This window comes from Malaclemys terrapin, chromosome 8 (assembly GCF_027887155.1).
Source record: "Malaclemys terrapin pileata isolate rMalTer1 chromosome 8, rMalTer1.hap1, whole genome shotgun sequence".
Lineage (NCBI taxonomy): Eukaryota > Metazoa > Chordata > Testudines > Emydidae > Malaclemys > Malaclemys terrapin.
The window spans coordinates 774,333-798,158 of NC_071512.1; the positions used below are offsets into that span (position 1 = coordinate 774,333).

Consider the following 23,826-nt stretch of genomic DNA (forward strand, 5'->3'; position numbering starts at 1 on the left):
TAAGGAAGTGTTGTTTACTCCTTCTTGTAACACAAGAAGAACCAGGGGTCACCCAAGGAAATTAACAAGCAGCAGGTTTAAAACAAACAAAAGGAAGTATTTCTTCACACAACGCACAGTCAGTCTGTGGGATTCTTTGCCAGAGGAGGTTGTGAAGGCCAAGACTATAACAGGGTTCAAAAAAGAACTAGATCAGTTCCTGGAGGACAGGTCCATCAGTGGCTATTAGCCAGGCTGGGCAGGGATGCAAACCCACGCTCCAGGTGTCCCTAAGCCTCTGCCGACCAGCAGCCGGGACTGGATGCCAGGGGACCAATCACTCGCACTTGCCCTGTTCTGTTCACTCCCTCTGCGGCACCTGGCACGGGCCGCTGGCAGCAGACAGGACACTGGGCTGGACGGGCCTTGGGCTGACCCAGTCTGGCCGCTCTCCCCTGCCGCGATAGCACCAGCACCACCTGGCCGCTCACAGCTCGGCTGGAGGGCAGCGGGGTGGAATCTGACCACTCCATCCATTGCCCAGCTTGTGCCCTGCACACAGAGTGGGGGAGGGGTGTGTGCCCAGAGACCATATGCCAGGGGGGTGGGGGGCGAGGCGCTCAGAACATCCTGTGCTGGGCCCTGCCCCAGGGACAGCGATTAGAACAGGGAGCCCAGGCCGCCTCCCCGACCCACAGCAGTCAGCGTTGCTCCCAGCCACGCTCAGCCCTTCCCCTGCCCTTTGAGCATGTCTGGGGTGTCTGTGCCATGTGCAGGGGTTACCCTTCCCATCACAGGCACCCCAGCCCTGGCATGAGGCCACGCTGGCTCAGTCCCTCCCACCCCCCCTCGTAGGGGAAGTTCAGGTCTGTACAGAATCTGTCCCTGCTCCTGTGGAGGGGCCCAGGTGCCAAGGGCAGAGCCAGCCTGTGCCAGGCTTGAGAGCAGCCACCATCCTGCTGGAATGACGGCCTCACCCCGGCACCTGCCTGAGGAACCCAGGAGTCCTGGGTCAGCTTTCGCTCCTGGGTCAGGGGAGAGCTAGGGGCTGCCCTTGGCTGACACGGCCGTGTGCTAGGGTGAATCTCAGTGTGGGGGGAGCTGCATGCCCCCCTCACCGCCAGCCTGTGCCTGGAGCTGCCCAGCGTGGGGGGCTAGGCCCTGTCCAGGACACTGGAGCTTTTGCCAGGCACCTTGGGGGCTACCTCTCGGCTGAGGAGAGTGACTAACTTCCTGAAGCCACTGTTAGCTCTGGCCCTGGGGAGGGAGCTGACTAGGGCATCCTCCTCCCCCTCCTCCTCCTCGCCTCGCTCCGGCCCGTCCTGGTCCAGCAGCCGCTTGTACTGGGCCTCCAGGGAGGGGCTGGGTCCCGTGCTGGGAGCCAGGGGGCTGCTCCAGCGCTTGGACGCCATGCAGCTGTTGTCATAGATGGGGGCCAGGTCAGTGCTGCTCCCTTCCGGGGAGCCCCTGGAGCCCAGGCATGAGGGCCCCTCCTCCATGGAGCAGGAGCGCCCCTGGGCGCAGAGGTTCTCGTAGAGATGCTCCGAAACTGGGAGCCCCTGACCCCGGCTCGCCCTGGCCACTCCCTGCTCCACCTTGGCCTCGCCCCAGGGCTTGAGCGGGGGCTGCAGGCCTCTGTGGATGGAAGCATAGACGATGGGGGGCTCAGCTCCTGTCCCCGCACGGCCTCCCAGCTCCAGGGTGCAGGGCAGGGCCTGTGCGCTGTCTGGACAGAGCCCCGCAGGGAGGAGCGGCCTCCCTGCACCCTCTAGGGCCCAGGTGGGCAGCGCTTCCTCCAGGCTCTGGGAGCTCCAAAGCCTGGGCTCCGTTCCCTGCCTGGAGCTCAGAGGCGCCGGTGCTTGGGTGCTGCTCTGGTAGGCGATGGCTGCGGAGACGAGGTTGCACAGCTCACCCGCCCGGCTGGTGGCCCAGGTGAAGATGCCCTCGCCGGAGTCGCAGCGGCGGCCGGCCTCGAAGGAGAACAGGGCCTGCAGGGAGCAGACAGCAGCGTTACCTGGGGCGCTGGGCCACAGACGCCAGCCCGGAGAGCTCAGGTCTTCCCAAGGGGCCCAGCAGGCTTGGAGCAGGAGCCGCCCGGGCAAGGGCAGGCAGACGGCAGGGCTGGGCGTACCCCAGTGCTCCTGCAGCCCCTGCGGGAGGCAGACCAGTACCTTATCGTAGCCGAATTTGCGCAGGAAGGGGTAGGGCCAGGTGAGGAGGGTCTGGCGGGACTGGCGGGTTTTCAGCATGAGCCCCTTGGGCAAGGCGGCCAGCAGGTAGTGCCCACTCAGGCCACACCTGGCTGAGGCGTCCGTCCTGTTCACCAGCACCAGGAACTCATTCACTGCAGGGAAACGAACCCACACGAGAGTCGCTGCCCGGCCCCACTGCATCCCCCCTCCCGCCCGAGTCACTGCCCGGCCCCACTGCATCCTCCCTCCTGCCCGCCGGAGTCGCTACCCGGTTCCCACTGCGTTCCTCCCCCTGCCCGCCCGAGTCGCTGCCCGGCCCCACTGCGTTCCTCCCCCTGCCCGCCCGAGTCGCTGCCCGGCCCCACTGCGTTCCTCCCCCTCCCGCCCGAGTCGCTGCCCAACCCCACTGCATCCCCACTCCCACCAGTAACTGCCCAGCTTCACTGCGTCCCCCTGCTGCCCGAGTCGGTGCCTGGCCCCACTACGTCCCCCTTCCCGCCCGCCCAAGTCACTGCCTGGCCCCACTGCGTCCCCCCTTTGGCCCACCCAATCACTGCCCGGCCCCACTGTGTCCCCTGTGCCCACCAGTCACTGTCTGGCCCCACTGCATTCCCCTTGCCCCCCAGAGTCACTGCCAAGGCCCACTGCATCCCCGCGCCAGAGTCACTGCCTGGCCCCAAGCCCCATCTCCAGCCACTCCGCTCTCCCTGAGCACCCCCGGCAGGACACCCCCCCCGCTCCATTCCGAGGCCCCCAATCGCAGCCTCCCTCCAGTCGACGGCGGGCGGGGGGAGTCTCTGGTCCCCTCCCCTCTGCTGGGGTCCCTGTGCCTGCCCCACGCAGTGCCCGACTGTACATACGGTCCTGCCAGGATGCGTAGAGGGTGTTTTCCTCCACATGGAGATCGGGCCCGGGGGGGTCCCTGGTGCTGCCAGGCGCTGGCTCATTAGTGCACTGAAAGCAGAGAGTGGAGCAGCTGCAGCCCCCCGGGCACCTGCCCCTCCCCGGCCGCAGGGGCTGCACCCTCCTGGGACCCACATGTGAGCAATAGGGTGCAGCCAACTCAGAGCCCTTGGGGCAGAGGCCATGTCAGTGCCCGAGGGGAGGGGGTGGGGTGGGCAGGGTGTCCCAGCACCTGGAGGGAGGGGGCGGGGCCGTGCCAGCGCCTGGGGTAGGACAGGTGGAGCCATGCCAGCACCCAGGAGAGTGGGCAGGGCCATGCCAGCACCTGGGGGGGGGAAGCGGGGTGGGCAGAGCTATGCCAGCACCCAGGGGGAGTGGGCGGGGTGTCCCAGCACCTAGGAGGAAGGGGTGGGGCCGTGCCAGCACCTGGGGGGGAGGGGGCCGGGTGGGCAAGGCCATGTGGCAGCTGGGGGGTGCCATTGCAGATGGAGTCATGCCAGCACAGGAGTGTTGTTTTGGTTTATGGCAGCCTCACCGCATCAGACCCCCCCTGCCCCGCGTCTCCTGGCGCTGCCCAGGGAGCCCAGGTGGGTCAGCCCGTGGCTGGGGCCCATGTGCTGAGAGGGGTCCCCAGTGCTGGCGGGGGCAGTACCTGGAAGGCCAGCTGGCAGAGCTGTGCTATCCACTCGTCCCGCTGCTCGGCTGCCAGCACGTGGCTCTTGTCGACGGTGTTCAGGTAGAAGGCAGCCGTGTCCTTGGGGCAGCTGGGGGCGTCAGCCGGCCCCACAGAGACGCAGTCTGCGAGCCGGATGACCCGGCGCTCACACTTCCGCAGGGATGTCTTCTCTGGCCCGGAGCCGTTGTCCCGCGCATCGCATGTCTCCAGCCGGGCAACACCCCAGGGGCCGGTGGCAAAGAGCTGGGCCCGCACCTTCCTCCAGAGCTTCTGGGGTGGGGGGCAGATAGGGCAGGACTCACCCCAGGGGCTCAGCGCAGCCCTATTCAACCCCAAACAATGCACATGGCTCCTGTGCCCACAGGGCAGCCAGCGGGAGGCAGCAGAGAGCAGAACGGGGAGGAGGGGCTGGCGGGGACTGCCAGAGGGCCACAAGTCCAGCCCCGGGCACGGGGGCAGGACGAAGTCAACCTGGCCCCCCGACGGGTTTGTCCAAAATGGTCTTAAAACCCTTCCACGATGGGAACTCCGCAGCCTTGGCAGCCCCCTGGCCCAGCACTGAACTGCCCGGAGAGTCAGGCGGTTTCTCCTGCTATCTAACCCCAGGCTGAAGCCCATTGCTGGGGACAGCACCCTTTAGAAAAGCCCTCCCCAGACGGGGAGGCCGGTATCAGGTGCCCCCTCGGTTGCTTTTCTCCAGCCAAAACACACCCGTTTTTAACCCTTCCTCACAGGGCAGATTTTCTAAACCTCTGATCATGTTTGTTGCTCTTTTGCCTCTGGTCATTTGTCCTGATCTTCCCTGAAGTGTGGCCCCCCCAGCCGGACCCAGCACTCCAGCAGCAGCCCCCCCCCAGCCGGACCCAGCCCTCCAGCAGCAGCCCCCCCCAGCCGGACCCAGCTGCCGCCCCACCAGTGCCCGGCAGCGTGGGAGTCAGCTCCTGTCTGTTAATACACCCGGACTGGGTCGCCTTTCTCACAGCTGCATCACTGTCCATTTATGGCCCACGCTGGGCCAGCCCCTTTCCCGTGTATTATCACCTAGTCACACTCCCCAGTTGGGAGCTGGGCATTTGATTTGTCCTTCCGAAGGGAAGCACTCTGCACTTGTCTCTAGTGGGTTTCAGACGGATTTTCCCAGCAGGAGACAAGGCTTCGGGGAGGGCCTGCTGGGCCCTAGGCGCAGGACGGCCCCACTCCACAGACCCTGATCTTACTCTGCGGTTGGAGCATCAGCTCCCGGGGCAGGTACCTGGAGCCTCAGTGTCAGGAGCCCCAAGGGGCTGCATACGGGCGAGGCAATTCCACGGGGCTTCCAAGCCTCCCACTAGTGGCTGGCCAGCGCAGCCGCCCTCAGCACCTTGCTTGGCTTCTGGAGGGCCATGCAGCGAGCCAGCGAGGGGGTGGCCTAGACCCCGAGTCCTGCTGCTGGCTCCCTGCTGTACCCACTGGCTGCCCTCTCCATAGCTAGGCCTTGGCCCTGGCCTGGGCCGGGCCGCTGGGGCTGTTTTTAGCCCAGAGCTAGATGCAAATTAAGCCATTTTGAGCCATTTGTTTTCTCGATAGCAGCCCCACATCTGCTGCATGAGCCCAGGCCCTGGAGCCAGCAGCACCCACATCCTCCCAGGGGAGGGTTTGCACCAGCCAGCACCTGGCCTGCCGGAGCACCGCGGGGGGGGGGGAGAGGGGGCGGTCCCAGGACAGAACAGTGTGGCAGCAGCGGGATCAGCGGGCCTGGCCTAGCAGAGACTAACGGATGGAAGGCAGGTGAGCCTGGCTTGCAGCACCCACCAGCCCCAAATACCTGCCCCAGCAGGGGAGCAGAGTGCTTTCAGGGCGGGGGGGAATGCACTACAGCCCCCCCAAGGAAGAAATCTGTTCCCGGCCAAGCTGTGTTGCTCATTGTAATAAAATGAGCTGTTCCCAAAGCAGTGTGGCTTTTAGTTAATCATCCAAACCCTACACTTGGGGGGGAGGGGCTAAGCCCCCCCACCCATGGGTGCCTATGCTCATGCCAGCGGTCTCCATGTGCACACAGGGTCCACTCCCCCTTCCCAAAGGGGGGGGCGTTTCCCTGCTTTTTGTTCAGCTCATGCATATGGGGCACCCCACTGGGCACAGCTGGGGGGAGCAGAGAGCACACTGAGGGGCCCATCAGCAGCACAGACCAGGGCACAACCAAAGCTGTGGTCAGGGCCCTGCCTGGTGTTATGGCCAGGCCCAGGGAGCTCAGAGCTGAAGGGCCAGGGTGGGGCATGCAGTGCAGCCTTCCTGCACCCCGGCCAGGGTAAAGCCAGAGGCAGGTTCCCTACGGGCTGGGATGACGACCCAGGAATGGACCGTCCCAAACCTCCCCACACTGCTCCAGGGGGCAGGCGCATTCCTTGGACCTGCCTTCCCTGGCAACGAGGGAGCACCCTGCGCATTCCACAGCCCCAGCCCGGAGAGGCCGAGGCCAACACCGCATGGGCCCAGGCAGCCGAGCACATGGCCGTCCTGCCACACAGCCGAGATAGTAGAGGACTCCCGGCTCCCAAAGCCTGGAACGTGGCCTGGAGGAAGCTGTGCCCACAGGCCCCCTTGGTAGCCACTGCCCCCCCCCCCCCCCCCCCCCAGGCCTGCTCTTACTCCCCAGCAGGGCCAAGGCACATCGGTGAAGCTGCCCAGGTAGGACCCTGCAGCTGCTCAGTGGAGAATGAGACTTCTGGGGATCTAGCCTGAAACTGGCCCGAGGCAGAATGCACCTGCCCCAGCCAGCCCCTCCCCAGAGACAGTGCAGAGGGGTAGGTGACCCCTTTGTTCTCTCCCCTAGTTCCCTGCAGCAATCACAACACCCAGGTCTGTTGGCAGAGGCAGGGGCCCCAACCCTGCTCCCCCAGCACACAGCAAGGCGAACTCCCTGGTCAAACACCCCCCCCCCCAAAAGCTCTGGGTTTTGGTTTAAGTGTTTATTAACATTTCAGTGAGAGTTAAGCACATGACGCAGTTTAGAGCTGGGGCAGGCATGCCTCAGTAACAGGGGGGAGGACGATGCCTGGGCGAGCCCCCCCCCAGCCTGGAGTTTGTGCCCTGGGGCCAGCAGGGGTTGAGATCAGACACAGCACGGCCAGTCCTGGGGCAGTGACCAGGGGTCGCTCCGCTCCACTTTGCTGGGCTTGGTCTGCTTCCCCCCCCCACAGGCACTCCTGTGCCCAGCACTCTCAGCCCCTCCCCCCTTTACCTTTCCAAATTTGAAGTACTGGACATAGAGGATCCCGGCCTTCACGGGGGTCTCCATGGGCCCAGGCCGGCCTGGCAGGGGTATATGCAGAGGGCAGCAGTGCCGGTAATGGGGAGCGGTGGCTGCTGCAGTGGAGCGAGTGCACGGGGAGACTTCCTTTCTCGCTAACTTCCCCTTTGTGGTGCGTGGGGTGAGGGGCAGGCAGCGCAGGGGAGCAACGGCCCCCAGGGAGACCAGCGGGGCCGAACGAGCATGGCAGAGGCAGCAACAGCCTGCAGGGGACTGCTGGGTTCTGGCTGCCCAGCTCCTCCACAGCCAGCGACGGCACCGGACACGGCCCGCAGCAGAGGGTTGGCCAGAGCCCCAGGCTGCCCTTCCAGCCCCGAGCAACTCGAGTGAGGCCAGCACAACCGCCCCTCAGAGCCCCAGGCCTTCGGCAGGTGTCACTGGGCCCAGCCCCGCGTGACAAGGGCCGGGGTTTGCCTCTGGCCATGGCTTTCCTGTGCCATGGGGCTTTGCAGGGCCTGCGAGAGGCTGGGGCCCCAGCTTGCCCCATGTCTGCATGGTGACACTGGCTGATGTAATGGGCCATTGCAGCATAGCTCCGGTACTTCCTCTCCGAGCAGGAACTGCGGGACCTGGCCAAGCAGCACCGGCCCCTGGCCCACACAACACAGGGCACCTTACGACACGTCTGAGCCCAGAGGGAAGGGGCATGGCACTGCCTGCAGACAGCCCCGGCCCCACATGCTCTTGGGAAGAAGTGGGGCCAGCTGCCAAGGCTGCTGGGCTCCAGGGAACTCTCCTGCCTGGCCCAGCGAGCACACACCACAGGCAGCAGCGCAGCCCAGGAGCCTGCGCTAGAAGTCCATGGAGCTGTGTGCCAGGTAGTCCTTGCGGCCGATGTTGCTGACTTGCTTGGTCTGCATGGCTTCCAGCTTGGGGCAGTCGGTGATACGGTGGCCCAGGCCCCCACAGAAGGCACAGCCCCTCTCGTCTGCAATGGAGGGAGTGGGGTCAGAGGCAGCTTGCCGGGGATGGGGGGAGGGGGGGGGACAGTGTGCACATCCCACGGCACAGGGGGAAGCAGCCCCAGCCCAGCCCCCCAGAAGCAGCCCCAGCCCATCACGTGGGGAGCTGAGCCCCAGACCGCACGCGGCAGAACAGGGAACTGACCTCTCGAGTTCCAGGCTAGCGCTCCAACCAAGGGGAGCGCCAGGGGCTGGAGGTGCCAGCTCTGGGGGCTTTGCCCAAGGAGCGGCCTGCCAGCCGGGCAGTGCAGGGCTCCAGAGTACCCTGCCCCCGCTGTGTCTGCACCACCACACAGGCAGCAGTGCTTCGGGGCCCCCCTCCCCCTTGGGCTTCTGGGAGCTGCCGACCCCCTCACCTCCAATATCCAGCATGGTCTCGTCCCCGCAGTGCAGCACCTGCAGCACCGGGGGCACCTTCTGCTTGGCCTCCAACAGCAGCGCCTTCAAGTCCATGAGCACGGACTCATCTGGGGCAGAGAGGAACGTGAGAACGGAGCCCGGCTTTGCCCACCCCACAAGGGCCCATGGGATCTGGGTATCACAGCAGGACAGAGGGCAATTTTGGTTCACTCCAGCTAAGGGGGGGGGTGGGGAGAGGGGGGGGGGGGGGGAAGAGAGAAACAGAACCAGCCGAGCTGGGGACAAGAGAAGTCTGCGAGTGCCAGCGAACCCCGCAGGGCAGCACAGCACCCCCTAGCACGCGTGCATCGGGGCAGCCCTACTGAGTCACCCACCCTGCTCCTTGGGCCACATGGGGCCAGCCCTGCCTGCGCTAGGGAGCGCCCCCTAGTGAGTCCCGGCCCACTCCCTGCAGCATGTGAGTGTTCCTTGAGGTCTCCCCTCTAAGCGCTGAGCCCAGCCCGGGGGCAAGCGTTCATGGCAGAGACACTCCTGGCCCAGCTCAGCCCAACTGCTGCAAACCCAACGGGCAGCGACAGCCCCGCTCCCGTGCGCCTCTCACCACAGGCCTTGTTGATGAAGGTGGTGGCGATGCCAGTGTTCCCTGAGCGGCCCGTACGTCCAATTCGGTGAACTATGGGGAGAAACAGAGTCAGGCCAAGGCCACTGAGCGCAGAGAGCCAGGCAGGAATCCAGTTGGGCACCTAGACTGGGGAACTCCCCACCACGAGGCCAGCCCAAGGACCTGTCCCCCCACCCCTGAACCGAGCTGTCAGTGTGGGCAAAGCAATCTGCCTGGCTCCCCCTCCGTAAGGATCAGGCCTTCGTCCGTAGCCAGGCTCAAAAAAGCAGCAGGCATGAGCTAAGAAGAGGAAGTCACCTCCCCACATTGCATTAAAACCAGGTCATATCTGGCTGTCCAGGAGGAGATCCTGGCCTCCTAGTGCCCAGCCACCACCCCCAGATACAGACAACTCCGCCTGATGCGTCCGCCTGCCCAGGAACCTCTTCAACACTTGTGGTTGGGAAATCCTTGTTTCTTGATTGTTTATCATTATGGTCCCACTTCCCTATGGTTTGTCTGTATGTGCTGTCTGGTTCTTCGATTGTTTCTGGCTGTTGCATAATTAATTTTGCTAGGTGTAAATTCATGAAGGTGGTGGGGTAGGGTTGGTTAGAGAATTTTGTTACAATGTTAGGATTGGTTAGTAACATTTTAGTGTAACGATTGGTTAAGGTACAGCTAAGCAGGACTCAAGTTTCACTATGTAAACTGGGGTCCAAAAGGAAGGTTTTGGGAACCAACTCCAGGACCCAGCCCCACGATCGGAGCTGCCAGACCTCAACACTCTGCCAATGACACCGTGCAGAAACTGGAATCCCCCAGATGGGTCTGATCCTGATCGGCCTCCAAGAAAAGTTCCTCTCTCTTATTGGGCATGGTAAGCACTGTGTGTGCAGCGTGTGCCGTCTGCTTTGGGGATTGTTAATAAATAGAGGTTAAGTAGGATATTACTGTGTGAAGCTCCTTCACTGGTAAAAAGACCCCGTAAACCCAAAAAAGATTAAGCCCTGAGCCTGCAGGGAAAGGGTGTTTGCCCGGAGCCCACGGCAGGGCAGAGCCCAGAGCCCTAGGAACTGGGTAAAAGTGAGTGCCCTAGAACATGCAAATAACAGAATTTTGTGCGGGTAACACCTCTGCCTGGCTCACCCCCCTCCCCCGCCCTTGAGCCCTCTGCCCTACCGTAGTTCTCGATCTCCTCCGGCATGTCGTAGTTGATGACGTGCTGGATGGCTGGGAAATCCAAGCCCTTGGAGGCTACGTCGGTGGCAACCAGGACGTCCTTCTTCCCATCCCGGAAGGCCTCGATGGCCTTCGTCCGCTCCTCCTGGTCTGCAAGGGCCCAGCCCAGAGGGTTAGCGCAGGCCCAGCTCTGTCAGATAAGGTCCCCGCCCCCAAACCCACCTCACACCGGGGCGTGGACAGAGCGATGCACCAAGTACTAGTCAGACCCCTCCCACCATGCACCGGACGCAGAGGGCCACGTGGGTCAGCCACCGTGGCAGGGTCCCATGGGGGCCCGAGGGAGTAGCCAGTCCAGGGAAGGCTCACTCATCTCCTCGGCCCTACACCCGGTGTGGCAACCTGCCTGGCCATGGCTCAGGGCAGATGGAGCTGAGCCCAGAACAGCTCGTCACATTAGGGAGCTAGGACCAGATTCAGAGCAGAGGCCTGGGAACTGGGCTGTCTAGTCCCTTCCCAGCACTGCCCTACAGACATTCCTCAGGCGCCATCTCAGGGCCCCACAGCCCCTGCTTTCGTTCAAAGCCATTACGTTTCTACCCGCAGGGCTGTGGCACCCGGCTGGGGAATGTGAACAGAGGCCGAGCTGGTGCAGCGCTACCTGCTCGAGTCTGCTGAGAGCCAGAACTGCTCGCTTTGAGAGGGATCCCACCCCTGCCCTTTCACACCATTTCTGCTGCCAGGCGCCCGATGCTTTGCCTTCCTACCCCTGCCTTGCCAGGACCCGCCTGCAGCTGCCTCCCGCTCCCTCGGGGCAGTCAGCTGGATTCCAGGGCATGCTCCCAGCCAAGAAGCCCTTAGTTCCCAGCCAATCTGACCTAGAGAGAAATTCCTTCGAGCCCAAACCCAGAGCATGTCAGCAAGACCCACCAGTCTGGCATACAGACACCACCTCGGAGCACTGGTCCACCTGGGAGGTGCCCTGTCTCCAGCTGTGGCCGATCCCTGGCACCCCAGAGGACGGTGAGAAACCCCCAGAATACATCTAGGCAATTGTGCACCAACAGAAAAATCTCCTGCCTGACCCCCACAGGTGACCAACTGATGCCCTGAAGCCTGAGACTGGAATAGTCATTATCTTAATGCAGAGGGGCAGGGTTCTGAGCATATTGAGGGCCATGCATGCAACTCACCCCCTCCATGGGCCATTGGGGGAGGGGGGGGGAGAGAGACGACAGGGCAACTCAGAGTCCATGGCCAGAAGGGACCGCGGTGACCATCCAGCCCAACACCCCAGGCATGCAGGCTGGGGGATTTCCCCCAGAAGCTGGATTCAAGCCTAACTTTTTAAGCCATCTAATCTCACCTTCCAGACTCCAAGAAATGGTGAGTCCATCAGCTCCCCTGGTAAAAGCTCTATGACCCTCCCAGCTGGGAAATGACCTCTCCTGGCAAGGCCTGATCTAACTTTCTCTGGGGATGCCTTTATCAGCCAGGCTGTGGAGCACCCAGCTCTGGGGGAGCCTTTCCGCAGGGATCCAGTCCCCAGGCATCCTTCTCGGCGACAAGCGGCCCAGGCTGAGCGACTTACACCTCCCAGCCACGGCTTTTCCAGCCCCTGCAGGGGCGCTTCACGGCCCTGGCTACCAATCCCCTGGGGAATGCACCTGACTGGCATCAAATAGCCTCAGTCAGATTGGATGTTTCACCCTGTGCTCAGGCTGGGACCCCCGAAGCAGTGCACGCAGGGGCTGGCCGCCCGGGGGACATGGGGGCAGCACTGCTCTCCAGCAGCTCTCACTGACCTTTCCCTCCGTGAATGGCCACCGCTTCCACGCCCTTGAGCAGCAGGTACTCGTGGATTGCATCCACGTCAGCCTTCTTCTCCGCAAAGATCAGCACCTGCCACAGGGCCAGCGTCAGCACGGAGACCCCCATCGGACCCTCGCCCCCCGCGCTGCACAGAACCGACCAGCACCCTGACAGCAGAGCCGCTGGCCACAAGGTTTGCAGCTGAGAGCCTGGGCACAGCAAGGAGTGCTGTGGACCCTGAAGCGCCTGGGCACGATCTTGTTCACTCCCCTCCCTGCTCCGTGGCGAGCCACAGGGCCAGGAAGAGCTGGCCTGCATCAGGGCTGCCTTCCACCAGCAGGAGCAGCTACAGTTCCTGGGGCAGCCGGTGTGCAGTACTCACGGGCGGCGGGGTCTTCTGCAGGCACTCTAGCAGGTACACCATCTTGGCTTCCTCCTTCACATACTCCACTTCCTGAACACAAGCACAGGGTTCCGGTCAGAGAGGGGATGGAGCTGGGAGAATACGCACAGGGCCGGGACTGTCTGGGAGGCACAGGTCGCAGGGCTCAGAGCAAACCCCTCTGGCAGACCGTGGATTCTGGCAGGGCCAGCGGGACCCAGCCATGCTGGGGTCCAGCACAGGGCATTTGGGAACTCACCTGTATGACATCCAGGCTGGCAGCTCCAGCTCGCCCCACATTGATGGTGATGGGCTTCACCAGGGCACTCTTGGCAAAGTTCTGGATCTTCTTGGGCATGGTGGCACTGAAGAGAAGGGTCTGCCTCTGGCCCTGGACCGAGAGCCAAGGGTAGGGAGGTTAGCACGGCCATTCAGCCAATACACGAATGGGGAAAGTTGAGCTCGGCAACAGCCAACGGGTGCTGGCAGGCACCCCGGACTCCCTACACAGGGGCCCTTGGAGAACAGCTTTGTGCCAGCAGGGCTGGGGCAGTACATGGTGCGATCAGAGCCCTGACAGCCGGCGTGAGACAGGGCAGAAATACAGTGCCAAGAGCTGGGAGGCCAAAGCCGTTACCCACAGTGAGAAGCTACAGGAAGCAGCCCAGGGCAGGGGCAGCTGGGACCTGACAAGGAAACCATTAGTCCTGCCAGCCAGGACCCTGGCACTCCACACCAACCAGCGAGGCCCCGGCCAGGAGCTGGGTGCAGCGTTCCCCGGGCAGGTGGAGAGCTGTGCTGGCAACACACACCTCCGGGCTCCTGAGTGGGCCAGGCCAGGGACTGGGAACAAGGGAATTAAACCCTTCAGGGCAAAGGCTGCCCTGCACCCACACCTCCGCTACCCACCAGCTACCTTGAAATAAGAGAAGATGGTGCGGATGTCTCCTTCAAAGCCCATGTCGATCATCCTGTCGGCCTCATCCAGGGCCAGGTAGCGACAGATGTCCAGGCTCACCATCTTCTTCTGCAGCAGGTCCATGAGGCGGCCCGGGGTAGCCACCATCATGTGCACACCGCTGCAGGGCAGGACGGGCAGGCGTCAGGGCTTCTGCACAATCTGGCTGCAGGGGAGGAAGGGCCCCGCGAGCGGCCCATCTCGCCAGGGACCCAGCACACCACACCGCATGCCCCAGCCGCATGCTGCTGGCGGCCACCGTGCCCAGCCCCCACCCCAGCCTTCTCACCTTCGCCCCAGACTGATCCCCTCCTGCAGGGTCCCGAGGCTGCAGGCTCAGAACCCGGCTCCCAAGCAGGCCTGAGGAGATGCAGCACCCAGTGAGACAGGCTGCTGCGTGCACTCCTCCCGGGGGCGCCCGCACAGGGAGGGAAGGGTATTGCCCGCAGGTCCGCCCGGAGCAGGACTTACTGTTTGATAGTCTCCATCTGCTCCTTGACGGACATGCCCCCGATGCAGAGGGCACAGCGCAGCAGGGGCAGGCTGTCCTCATGCAGCAGGCGGCAGTAGTACTCAAGGATGCCGTGGGTCTGCCTGGCCAGCTCCCTCTGCAGAGAGAAGAGAGTCCATTATCCCCCACTGCGCTCGCCTCTCAGGCTGGTGCCCAGATCTGACACCACCCCAGCAAGCCCCCGGCTCAGACCCGCCCGCGTGAGCCAAGCACACTTACAGAGGGGCAGATGATGAGTCCATAGGGTCCCTCTCTCTTGGAGAATGGCAGCCGTTTCTCCTGCTCCAGGCAGAACATGATGACGGGGAGCGTGAACACCAGGGTTTTCCCTGAGCCAGTGAATGCGATGCCGATCATGTCCCTGCCGGACAGGCTGCAGGAGACACGGGGAGTGGGTCAGCGGGAAGAGACTCCAACGCAGCGAGGAGCCCTGTGCCGGCCCCTGCGCGTTCCCAGGCTGGGCCGTGCCCTGCCCTGCCCAGGGAGGCGGCAGATGGTGCCTCACTGGGGCAGGGCGTCCAGCTCACCCCGGTGGCCATGGAACAGGCAGCGCTCCCAGAGCTGGAAAAGGCAGCACTCACATGGTGGGGATGCCCTGGATCTGGATGGGGGTCGGCTGCTGGATTCCCTTTTTCTTCAGGCCCCTCAGGATAGCTGTGAACAGAACGTGGGGGGAGGGGGGCGTTAGCAGCACAAAAGTGGCCGGACGTGGGGCTTTGACCCACCTCCCCTCCACCCAGTTGCCAATAGCATTTGTTTCGTCAGTGGCACCCCCCCGGCCTTGCCTCCAGACCAGCAGCTTGGGGGGCCTGGCTGGGTCCCCTCAATTGGATCGGTGACCTCCAGGCACTACACACCAAGGTGCCTCCCCCTGACAACTCCTCCCTGCCCCAAGTCACCTGCCGGGAACTTCATTTCCTTGAAGCTCTTGATGGGTGGGGGGATGCCCTCGCCCTCCACCAGGACGTGGTACTTTCTGCGCACGCGGTCGTGCCGTGCCTCCGACATGCCCAGGATGTAACGCGGCGCCTTCCAGCTGAGGAGAGGGCGGGGGAGGAGGGTCAGCAAGGAACGGGAAAACCAAACTGACTGAGCTGCACTCGTGGGCGCACCCAGAGCTGAACGCCGCTTTGCTTGGGCAGGCAGCAGGTGGACCGGCCCAGCTGCGTACCCGCTGATCCCCCAGACAGAGGCCCGAGCCCCTCAGAATTCCAGGCTCCAATGGCACTAATGCAAAAGCTGGGGCCACCCACGAAGGGAGGACACAACCCCAAGCCTATATCCCTCAGCATCCACCCACACGGCCCACTTCCAGAGCAGAGCAACTGAATTGTCAGCCCCCGAGCAGAATGGCCAGGCACTGCCTGGCGCTCCGGTGTGCTGTGGCCCGGCTCCCATGTGCACTGGGCACAATGGGAGTGTTGCGGATTGTGGAGGAGTTAGGGCCCTGCACCCCTCTTCCCGAGATTCACTGTGACTCTCAGCCAGCCAGTAAAGCAGAAGGTTTATTTAAGGACAGGAACACAGTCTCAAGCAGAGCGTGTAGGTACGACCAGACCCCCTCAATTAGGTCCCTCAGGGAGGTTCAGGGAGCTTGGACCCCAGCTTGGGGTTCCCTGCGTTGCACCACCCAGCCCCAACCGAAACTAACTCCAAACTCCTCCCGCTGCTCCTCTCCTTTGTTCAGTCTCCCGGGCAGAAGGTGTTAATTCTCCCCACCCCCGTTCCTGGCTCAGGTTACAGCTCAGGTAGCTTCCTTCAAGGGAAGTCCCACATCCCCACTGCAACCCCCCTGCAACATTCCCAGGTCAAATCTGCCCTGCTCCCTGCTCCGTCACAGGGAGCAACTGCTCCACTCTGCACATCAACCCTAATTCCATGGCCACGGCTGGAATATCCTTCGCTCCCAGCGAGGCGCTCAGGTTAACGCACCCACTGGGCTACGAGTTATTGAGGAGTATTTCCCAGGGCAATGCTTCTGTTATACCCCCGGCTGGGCCTGGTCCCCCCCACAGGCCAGGGAAGGAGCTGTAGCCCTCAGCAGCTTATCTCGCCAGCACATGTGTCTGCCTTCCCAATTCCCCAGCTGGAGAGCAGGCTCCAGCTCTCACTCCCGGAGTCCCCAGGCCTGCTGCTCCGACCGTGGGACAATGCGCACAGCTGAGCGTGGCTGCGGAGCAAGGACCAGCTGCAAGCAAGGCCCGACAAACACAACACGTGTGTGTGGGCAGAGCCTAGCACAATGGGGCCCTGAGCCACAACCGAGGCCCCCTGTGTGTTACCACAATGCACACAGTAAACAGAACCACACCGTGCTGGGCACCTGGCTACAGCAGAAGGGTGAATCCCAGGGCATCTTGGGAAAACGCCAGGCTCCACCCAAAGAACTGTGGAGTCCACGGGACCCTGAATGAACAGACTGGGGCAGGTCAGAACTCCCTGAGCTACTCTTCCAGGCTCTCTGCAGATTCAAGCAGGCAGCACCGCATCAGTCACACTTTTGAGATTTGCTCTGGAATCGCACCGCCCAGCCATTTTGAAACGATCGGTCAGCGTGGAGCACAAGTATGCAGCGAAAATGAATTCGGAGGCAATTCCATGGCCACGCATCTGCAGGGCCGCAGCTAAGGCCCAGGGAGAACCGCTAAAGCTGGCTCCAGCGCAGAAGGCAGGTTCCATGGCGCTGGTATGTGGGGAGATTCGGCTCCTGCTCCCTGCTCTGGGGCTCCCCCCGAGGCTCAGCACTTAGCCCAAGGCTAGCAGTTTGCAGGAGCATTTGCTACCACTATTCATAGATTCTAGGACTGGAAGGGACCTCGAGAGGTCATCGAGTCCAGTCCCCTGCCCGCATGGCAGGACCAAATACTGTCTAGACCATCCCTGATAGACATTTATCTAACCTACTCTTAAATATCTCCAGAGATGGAGATTCCACAACCTCCCTAGGCAATTTATTCCAGTGTTTAACCACCCTGACAGTTAGGAACTTTTTCCTAATGTCCAACCTAGACCTCCCTTGCTGCAGTTTAAGCCCATTGCTTCTTGTTCTATCCTTAGAGGCTAAGGTGAACAAGTTTTCTCCCTCCTCCTTATGACACCCTTTTAGATACCTGAAAACTGCTATCATGTCCCCTCTCAGTCTTCTCTTTTCCAAACTAAACCAACCCAATTCTTTCAGCCTTCCTTCATAGGTCATGTTCTCAAGACCTTTAATCATTCTTGTTGCTCTTCTCTGGACCCTCTCCAATTTCTCCACATCTTTCTTGAAATGCGGTGCCCAGATCTGGACACAATCCTCCAGCTGAGGCCTAACCAGCGCAGAGTAGAGCGGAAGGACCCCCAGTGTGGCCTGCAGTGCAGTAAGTGACAAGAATACCTAGCTCTGCTACAGCCTGGACCTCACAGCCTGCTACAGAAGAAATCAGGGTCACCACCCAAATGTTACAGATGGGGAAAGTGAGGGACAGAGGAAATAGCTTGTCCAAGCACCCAGCTGCTAGTGCCAAAAATAAAACCAAGGCTCCCAATCCCCAGTCTAGTACTCAAGCCACTAGTTCACACTGCCTCGAGTCTCCTTCAGCTCGCACAGAGCTGATGCAATCCGACAGCCAATGTATCCCCATGGAGCGCACCTGGTTTTAATCGGATCGTCGTAGGTGATGCCCTTTGCCATCTCCTTCACTGACATCAAAGCTGCACAAAAACAGAGACGGGAGGATCAGTGCCAGCTCTTGGGAGCTAGGCCCAAGTCAGCTGGGCCCATGGCTTTGCCAAGAGGTTTAGCAGTGAGGCAGTCAGCACAAAGGATGTTTGGGGGAGCCAGAACAGGAGTGAAGTGGCAGGGAAGTGTCCCTCTCCGTGCAGGTGGGGCTCAGTAACAGTGAACAGCATGACTTGCTCTCTCCGGGGAGAGCAGCAGGAGCTAGGGAGAGACGGGGACTGTGAAGCCCTGCACCAGTCAGCACGAGCACCATCACCTTTTCCCTCTGTCGCTTCGCTAGCAACAGGCAGGGAAGGAGAGCGAATGTCGCCTCACAGCCACCGTCACTTCCCCCCTCAGCCCTCAATCCCAGCACGACCCACCTCGACCCTCTGCCACGCTCTCCAGGATCTTTTCCTCCTCCTTCAACTGCTTCTCCTTGGCCGACTCCTTGCGCGCTGTGGAGAGTTGAGAAGGGGAGTTACGTGCTGCCCACAGATTACTCCCCAGCCACAAGCCACCCCTCAGGGACCCCTCCTCCTCATGCCAGCCCTACCTTCCGCCTTCTCTTTAAGGTGCTGGTGCTGGTCCAGGAGGCTGATGTTGGACTGGGGGCCCAGAGGAATATCATCTTCATCTCCCCTGTGCTCACTGCTGCTGTCCCTCTGCTCCTCCTCCAGCACCCCCTTCCTGCGCATCTGTAGCAGCTTCTGCAGCTACGGGGCACACAGCAGCCACAAGGGCCCCGTTCAGGAGACTGATTTCACCTGCCCCGTCGTGCCCTTGCCACTGAGGAGAGGAACGTCGGACCCCCCTTTATCCACCCACATGGCCCCCTGCAATCTGCCCTGGGGGACCACGATGCCATCCCCACTGCAGCCCCCGTGACTCGCCCAGGGCCACAGGGGCTCTGCTGCGGGGCGTGGAACTGAACCCACCAGCCCCACCTTTCATGGGCAGCACCACAGGGCCCAGGCCCAGGCCCGGGGGCAGAGCGGGGCTGGGGCCAAGGGCACCCCAGCAACTGGGGGGGTGAACCAGCCCCTCCCAGCTCCAGCCAGAGCTCCCGGCCCCCCCCGCACCAGCCCTGACCTCCCCCCCGCCCCCAGCCAGAGCTCCCGCCCCCCCCCGCACCAGCCCTGACCTCCCCCCCCGCCCCCAGCCAGAGCTCCCGCCCCCCCCCGCACCAGCCCTGACCTCCCCCCCCGCCCCCAGCCAGAGCTCCCGCCCCCCCCTGCACCAGCCCTGACCTCCCCCCCCCGCCCTCAGCCAGAGCTCCCGCCCCCCCCCGCACCAGCCCTGACCTCCCCCCCCCGCCCCCAGCCAGAGCTCCCGCCCCCCCGCACCAGCCCTGACCTCCCCCCCCGCCCCCAGCCAGAGCTCCCGCCCCCCCGCACCAGCCCTGACCTCCCCCCCGCCCCCAGCCAGAGCTCCCGCCCCCCCCCGCACCAGCCCTGACCTCCCCCCCCCCGCCCCCAGCCAGAGCTCCCGCCCCCCCGCACCAGCCCTGACCTCCCCCCCCCCCCCCCCAGCCAGAGCTCCGGCCCCCCCCGCACCAGCCCTGACCTCCCCCCCGCCCCCAGCCAGAGCTCCCGCCCCCCCCCCGCACCAGCCCTGACCTCCCCCCCTCCCCCAGCCAGAGCTCCCGGCCCCCCCCGCACCAGCCCTGACCTCCCCCCCCCGCCCCCAGCCAGAGCTCCCGGCCCCCCCCGCACCAGCCCTGACCTCCCCCCCTCCCCCAGCCAGAGCTCCCGGCCCCCCCCCGCACCAGCCCTGACCTCCCCCAGCCAGAGCTCCCGCCCCACCCCGCACCAGCCCTGACCTCCCCCCCCCCGCCCCCAGCCAGAGCTCCCGGCCCCCCCCGCACCAGCCCTGACCTCCCCCCCCCCACCCCCAGCCAGAGCTCCCGGCCCCCCCCGCACCAGCCCTGACCTCCCCCGCTCCCCCAGCCAGAGCTCCCGGCCCCCCCCCCGCACCAGCCCTGACCTCCCCCCCTCCCCCAGCCAGAGCTCCCGGCCCCCCCCGCACCAGCCCTAACCTCCCCCCCTCCCCCAGCCAGAGCTCCCGGCCCCCCCCGCACCAGCCCTGACCTCCCCCCCCGCCCCCAGCCAGAGGCCCCCCCCCACACCAGCCCTGACCTCCCCCCCCAGCCAGAGCTCCCGCCCCCCCCGCACCAGCCCTGACCTCCCCCCCGCCCCCAGCCAGAGCTCCCGCCCCGCCCCCCCGCACCAGCCCTGACCTCCTTCCCCGCCCCCAGCCAGAGCTCCCGCCCCCCCCCCCGCACCAGCCCTGACCTCCCCCCCTCCCCCAGCCAGAGCTCCCGCCCCCCCCGCACCAGCCCTGACCTCCCTCCCCGCCCCCAGCCAGAGCTCCCGGCCCCCCCCGCACCAGCCCTGACCTCCCCCCCGCCCCCAGCCAGAGCTCCCGCCCCGCCCCCCCGCACCAGCCCTGACCTCCCTCCCCGCCCCCAGCCAGAGCTCCCGCCCCCCCCGCACCAGCCCTGACCTCCCCCCCGCCCCCAGCCAGAGCTCCCGCCCCGCCCCCCCGCACCAGCCCTGACCTCCCTCCCCGCCCCCAGCCAGAGCTCCCGCCCCCCCCGCACCAGCCCTGACCTCCCCCCCCGCCCTCAGCCAGAGCTCCCGGCCCCCCCCGCACCAGCCCTAACCTCCCCCCCGCCCCCAGCCAGAGCTCCCGCCCCCCCCGCACCAGCCCTGACCTCCCTCCCCGCCCCCAGCCAGAGCTCCCGCCCCCCCCGCACCAGCCCTGACCTCCCCCCCCGCCCTCAGCCAGAGCTCCCGGCCCCCCCCGCACCAGCCCTAACCTCCCCCCCGCCCCCAGCCAGAGCTCCCGCCCCCCCCTGCACCAGCCCTGACCTCCCCCCCGCCCCCAGCCAGAGCTCCCGCCCCCCCCGCACCAGCCCTGACCTCCCTCCCCGCCCCCAGCCAGAGCTCCCGCCCCCCCCGCACCAGCCCTGACCTCCCCCCCCGCCCTCAGCCAGAGCTCCCGGCCCCCCCCGCACCAGCCCTAACCTCCCCCCCGCCCCCAGCCAGAGCTCCCGCCCCCCCCTGTACCAGCCCTGACCTCCCCCCCGCCCCCAGCCAGAGCTCCCGGCCCCCCCCGCACCAGCCCTGACCTCCCCCCCGCCCCCAGCCAGAGCTCCCGCCCCCCCCGCACCAGCCCTGACCTCCCCCCCGCCCCCAGCCAGAGCTCCCGCCCCCCCCGCACCAGCCCTGACCTCCCCCCCGCCCCCAGCCAGAGCTCCCGGCCCCCCCCGCACCAGCCCTGACCTCCCCCCCGCCCCCAGCCAGAGCTCCCGCCCCCCCCGCACCAGCCCTGACCTCCCCCCCGCCCCCAGCCAGAGCTCCCGCCCCCCCCGCACCAGCCCTGACCTCCCCCCCGCCCCCAGCCAGAGCTCCCGCCCCCCCCGCACCAGCCCTGACCTCCCCCCCCCGCCCCCAGCCAGAGCTCCCGCCCCCCCCGTCACCATCTCCTGCTTGCGCTGCTTGACCGGCACGTAGGGCTCGTAACCCTCATCCTCCTCCCCGGACGGGCCCGACGCCTCCGCCGCCGCCTCCTCGCGCGGCCTCTGCGGGGAGACACAAGGTGACGTCACGGGCCGGGCCGGGCCCCCCCGGCTGGGGGGGGGAGGGGAGCGGGGGGGGGGGTCGGGCTCGCACCTTCCGCTCGCTTCCGCCCTCCATGTTCGGGCCCCGCGGAGTCTCCGCCCCGCGCCGGCGAAACGCGCGCAGCCAACGCGCGCACGAGCCGGGCCTGGGCGGGCCCTGGCGCTAAGCCACACCCGCAGCCGGGCCACGTGAGGGGCAACGCGCACGACGGGCTGCGCCGAAGGACAAACTTAGCGACGCGCTTACGGAGGGTCTGCACCACGTGTCCCCCTCCCCCGCCCCCAGCTTCCCCCGCCCCCGATCTCCGCCCCCCCCACCCTGATCTCCGCCCCCAGCTTCCCCCAGACCCCGCCCCCTGATCTCCGCCCCCCCAGCTTCCCCTCCGCCCCCAGCTTCCCCCAGACCCCGCCCCCTGATCTCCGCCCCCCCCACCAGCTTCCCCCAGACCCCCCCACCCTGATCTCCGCCCCCCCAGCTTCCCCCAGACCCCCCCACCCTGATCTCCGCCCCCCCACCAGCTTCCCCTCCGACCACCCCACCCTGATCTCCGCCCCCAGCTTCCCCCAGACCCCGCCCCCTGATCTCCGCCCCCCCCACCAGCTTCCCCCAGACCCCCCCCACCCTGATCTCCGCCCCCAGCTTCCCCCAGACCCCGACCCCTGATCTCCGCCCCCCCAGCTTCCCCTCCGACCCCCCCACCCTGATCTCCGCCCCCAGCTTCCCCCAGACCCCGACCCCTGATCTCCGCCCCCCCAGCTTCCCCTCCGACCCCCCCACCCTGATCTCCGCCCCCAGCTTCCCCCAGACCCCGACCCCTGATCTCCGCCCCCCCAGCTTCCCCTCCGACCCCCCCACCCTGATCTCCGCCCCCAGCTTCCCCCAGACCCCGACCCCTGATCTCCGCCCCCCCAGCTTCCCCTCCGACCCCCCCACCCTGATCTCCGCCCCCAGCTTCCCCCAGACCCCGACCCCTGATCTCCGCCCCCCCAGCTTCCCCTCCGACCCCCCCACCCTGATCTCCGCCCCCAGCTTCCCCCAGACCCCGCCCCCTGATCTCCGCCCCCCCCACCAGCTTCCCCCAGACCCCCCCACCCTGATCTCCGCCCCCCCAGCTTCCCCCAGACCCCCCCACCCTGATCTCCGCCCACCCACCAGCTTCCCCTCCGACCACCCCACCCTGATCTCCGCCACCAGCTTCCCCCAGACCCCGCCCCCCGACCCCCACCCCCCCCAGCTTCCCCTCCGACCCCCCCCTGATCTCCGCCACCAGCTTCCCCCAGACCCCGCCCCCTGATCTCCGCCCCCCCAGCTTCCCCCAGACCCCCCCACCCTGATCTCCGCCCCCCCACCAGCTTCCCCTCCGACCACCCCACCCTGATCTCCGCCACCAGCTTCCCCCAGACCCCGCCCCCCGATCTCCGCCCCCCCCAGCTTCCCCTCCGACCCCCCCCCGATCTCCGCCACCAGCTTCCCCCAGACCCCGCCCCCTGATCTCCGCCCCCCCAGCTTCCCCTCCGACCCCCCCACCCTGATCTCCGCCCCAGCTTCCCCCAGACCCCTCCACCCTGATCTCCGCCCCCCCACCAGCTTCCCCTCCGACCACCCCACCCTGATCTCCGCCACCAGCTTCCCCCAGACCCCGCCCCCTGATCTCCGCCCCCCCACCAGCTTCCCCTCCGACCCCCCCACCCTGATCTCCGCCACCAGCTTCCCCCAGACCCCGCCCCCTGATCTCCGCCCCCCCACCAGCTTCCCCTCCGACCCCCCCACCCTGATCTCTGCCCCCAGCTTCCCCCAGACCCCGCCCCCTGATCTCCGCCCCCCCACCAGCTTCCCCTCCGACCCCCCCCACCCTGATCTCCGCCCCCACCTTCCCCCAGACCCCGCCCCCTGATCTCCGCCCCCCCAGCTTCCCCTCCGACCCCCACCCTGCCCCCAGACCCCGATCTCTGTCCTCCACCCAAGCTTCCCCCAGACCCCGCCCCCTGATCTCCGCCCCCCCAGCTTCCCCTGCGACCCCCCCACCCTGATCTCCGCCCCCCCACCAGCTTCCCCTCCGACCCCCCCACCCTGATCTCCGCCCCCCCACCAGCTTCCCCTCCGACCCCCCCACCCTGATCTCCGCCACCACCTTCCCCCAGATCCCGCCCCCTGATCTCTGCCCCCCCACCAGCTTCCCCTCCGACCCCCCCCACCCTGATCTCCGCCACCACCTTCCCCCAGACCCCGCCCCCTGATCTCCGCCCCCCCAGTTTCCGACCCCCACCCTGCCCCCAGACCCCGATCTCCGCCACCACCTTCCCCCAGACCCCGCCCCCTGATCTCCGCCCCCCCAGTTTCCGACCCCCACCCTGCCCCCAGACCCCGATCTCTGTCCTCCACCCCAGCTTCCCCCAGACCCCGCCCCCTGATCTCCACCTCCCCAGCCCCCCCCCCCGACACCGATCTCCGCCCTCCCGCCCCCAGCTTCCCCCAGGATAGGGAGTGCATAAATGAGAAGGTGAGGGGAAAAGTACAACTAAAAACGCAACATAATATCGGTGAGGAGCCGGTGTAGGGGCTGCAACCTGGCGCACTCCACGTAAACGTGAGCCAGGGTCTCCCTCACGCCGCAGAAAGGACAGGTGTCTGGGACAGGGGTAAACCGCGCCAAGTACACGCCCGTGCTCACAGCCTCATGAAGGAGCCGCCAG

General features: G+C 65.7%; 2 protein-coding genes across 2 annotated transcripts; both read right to left on the reverse strand.

Moving 5' to 3' along the window:
* On the reverse strand, positions 1-7,027 carry DOK3 (docking protein 3). Its single transcript, XM_054037369.1, has 5 exons — positions 6,971-7,027; positions 3,727-4,020; positions 3,032-3,125; positions 2,151-2,323; positions 1-1,967 (listed from the first exon to the last, which is right to left on the reverse strand). Exons 1-5 carry the CDS (start codon positions 7,025-7,027, stop codon positions 1,134-1,136), a joined length of 1,452 nt encoding a protein of 483 aa, XP_053893344.1. The 3' UTR covers positions 1-1,133.
* Positions 6,684-21,375, reverse strand: DDX41 (DEAD-box helicase 41). The gene is made up of 17 exons (XM_054037358.1): positions 21,185-21,375; positions 20,992-21,093; positions 18,064-18,223; positions 17,891-17,965; positions 17,440-17,500; positions 14,707-14,843; positions 14,389-14,461; positions 14,027-14,180; positions 13,768-13,904; positions 13,255-13,417; positions 12,598-12,729; positions 12,339-12,410; positions 11,950-12,046; positions 10,145-10,294; positions 8,963-9,034; positions 8,358-8,468; positions 6,684-7,967 (listed from the first exon to the last, which is right to left on the reverse strand). The coding sequence occupies exons 1-17, from the start codon at positions 21,206-21,208 to the stop codon at positions 7,831-7,833; spliced, it is 1,857 nt and encodes a 618-aa protein (XP_053893333.1). The 5' UTR covers positions 21,209-21,375; the 3' UTR covers positions 6,684-7,830.
* Between the last annotated feature and the right edge of the window lie 2,451 nt (positions 21,376-23,826).

Excerpts from the sequence above, each read along its gene's own strand:
- DOK3 (XM_054037369.1), bottom strand. The coding sequence starts at position 7,027 with ATGGAGACCCCCGTGAAGGCCGGGATCCTCTATGTCCAGTACTTCAAA. Across the intron at positions 4,021-6,970 it reads AGTACTTCAAATTTGGAAAG|AAGCTCTGGAGGAAGGTGCG; the intron begins GTAAAGGGGGGA and ends CCCCCACCCCAG. Across the intron at positions 2,324-3,031 it reads CTACGCATCCTGGCAGGACC|TGAATGAGTTCCTGGTGCTG; the intron begins GTATGTACAGTC and ends GTTTCCCTGCAG.
- DDX41 (XM_054037358.1), bottom strand. The coding sequence starts at position 21,208 with ATGGAGGGCGGAAGCGAGCGGAAG. Across the intron at positions 12,047-12,338 it reads TGCAGAAGACCCCGCCGCCC|GTGCTGATCTTTGCGGAGAA; the intron begins GTGAGTACTGCA and ends GCCCTGTGGCAG. Across the intron at positions 10,295-11,949 it reads GGCCATTCACGGAGGGAAAG|ACCAGGAGGAGCGGACGAAG; the intron begins GTCAGTGAGAGC and ends GGGCCCTTGCAG.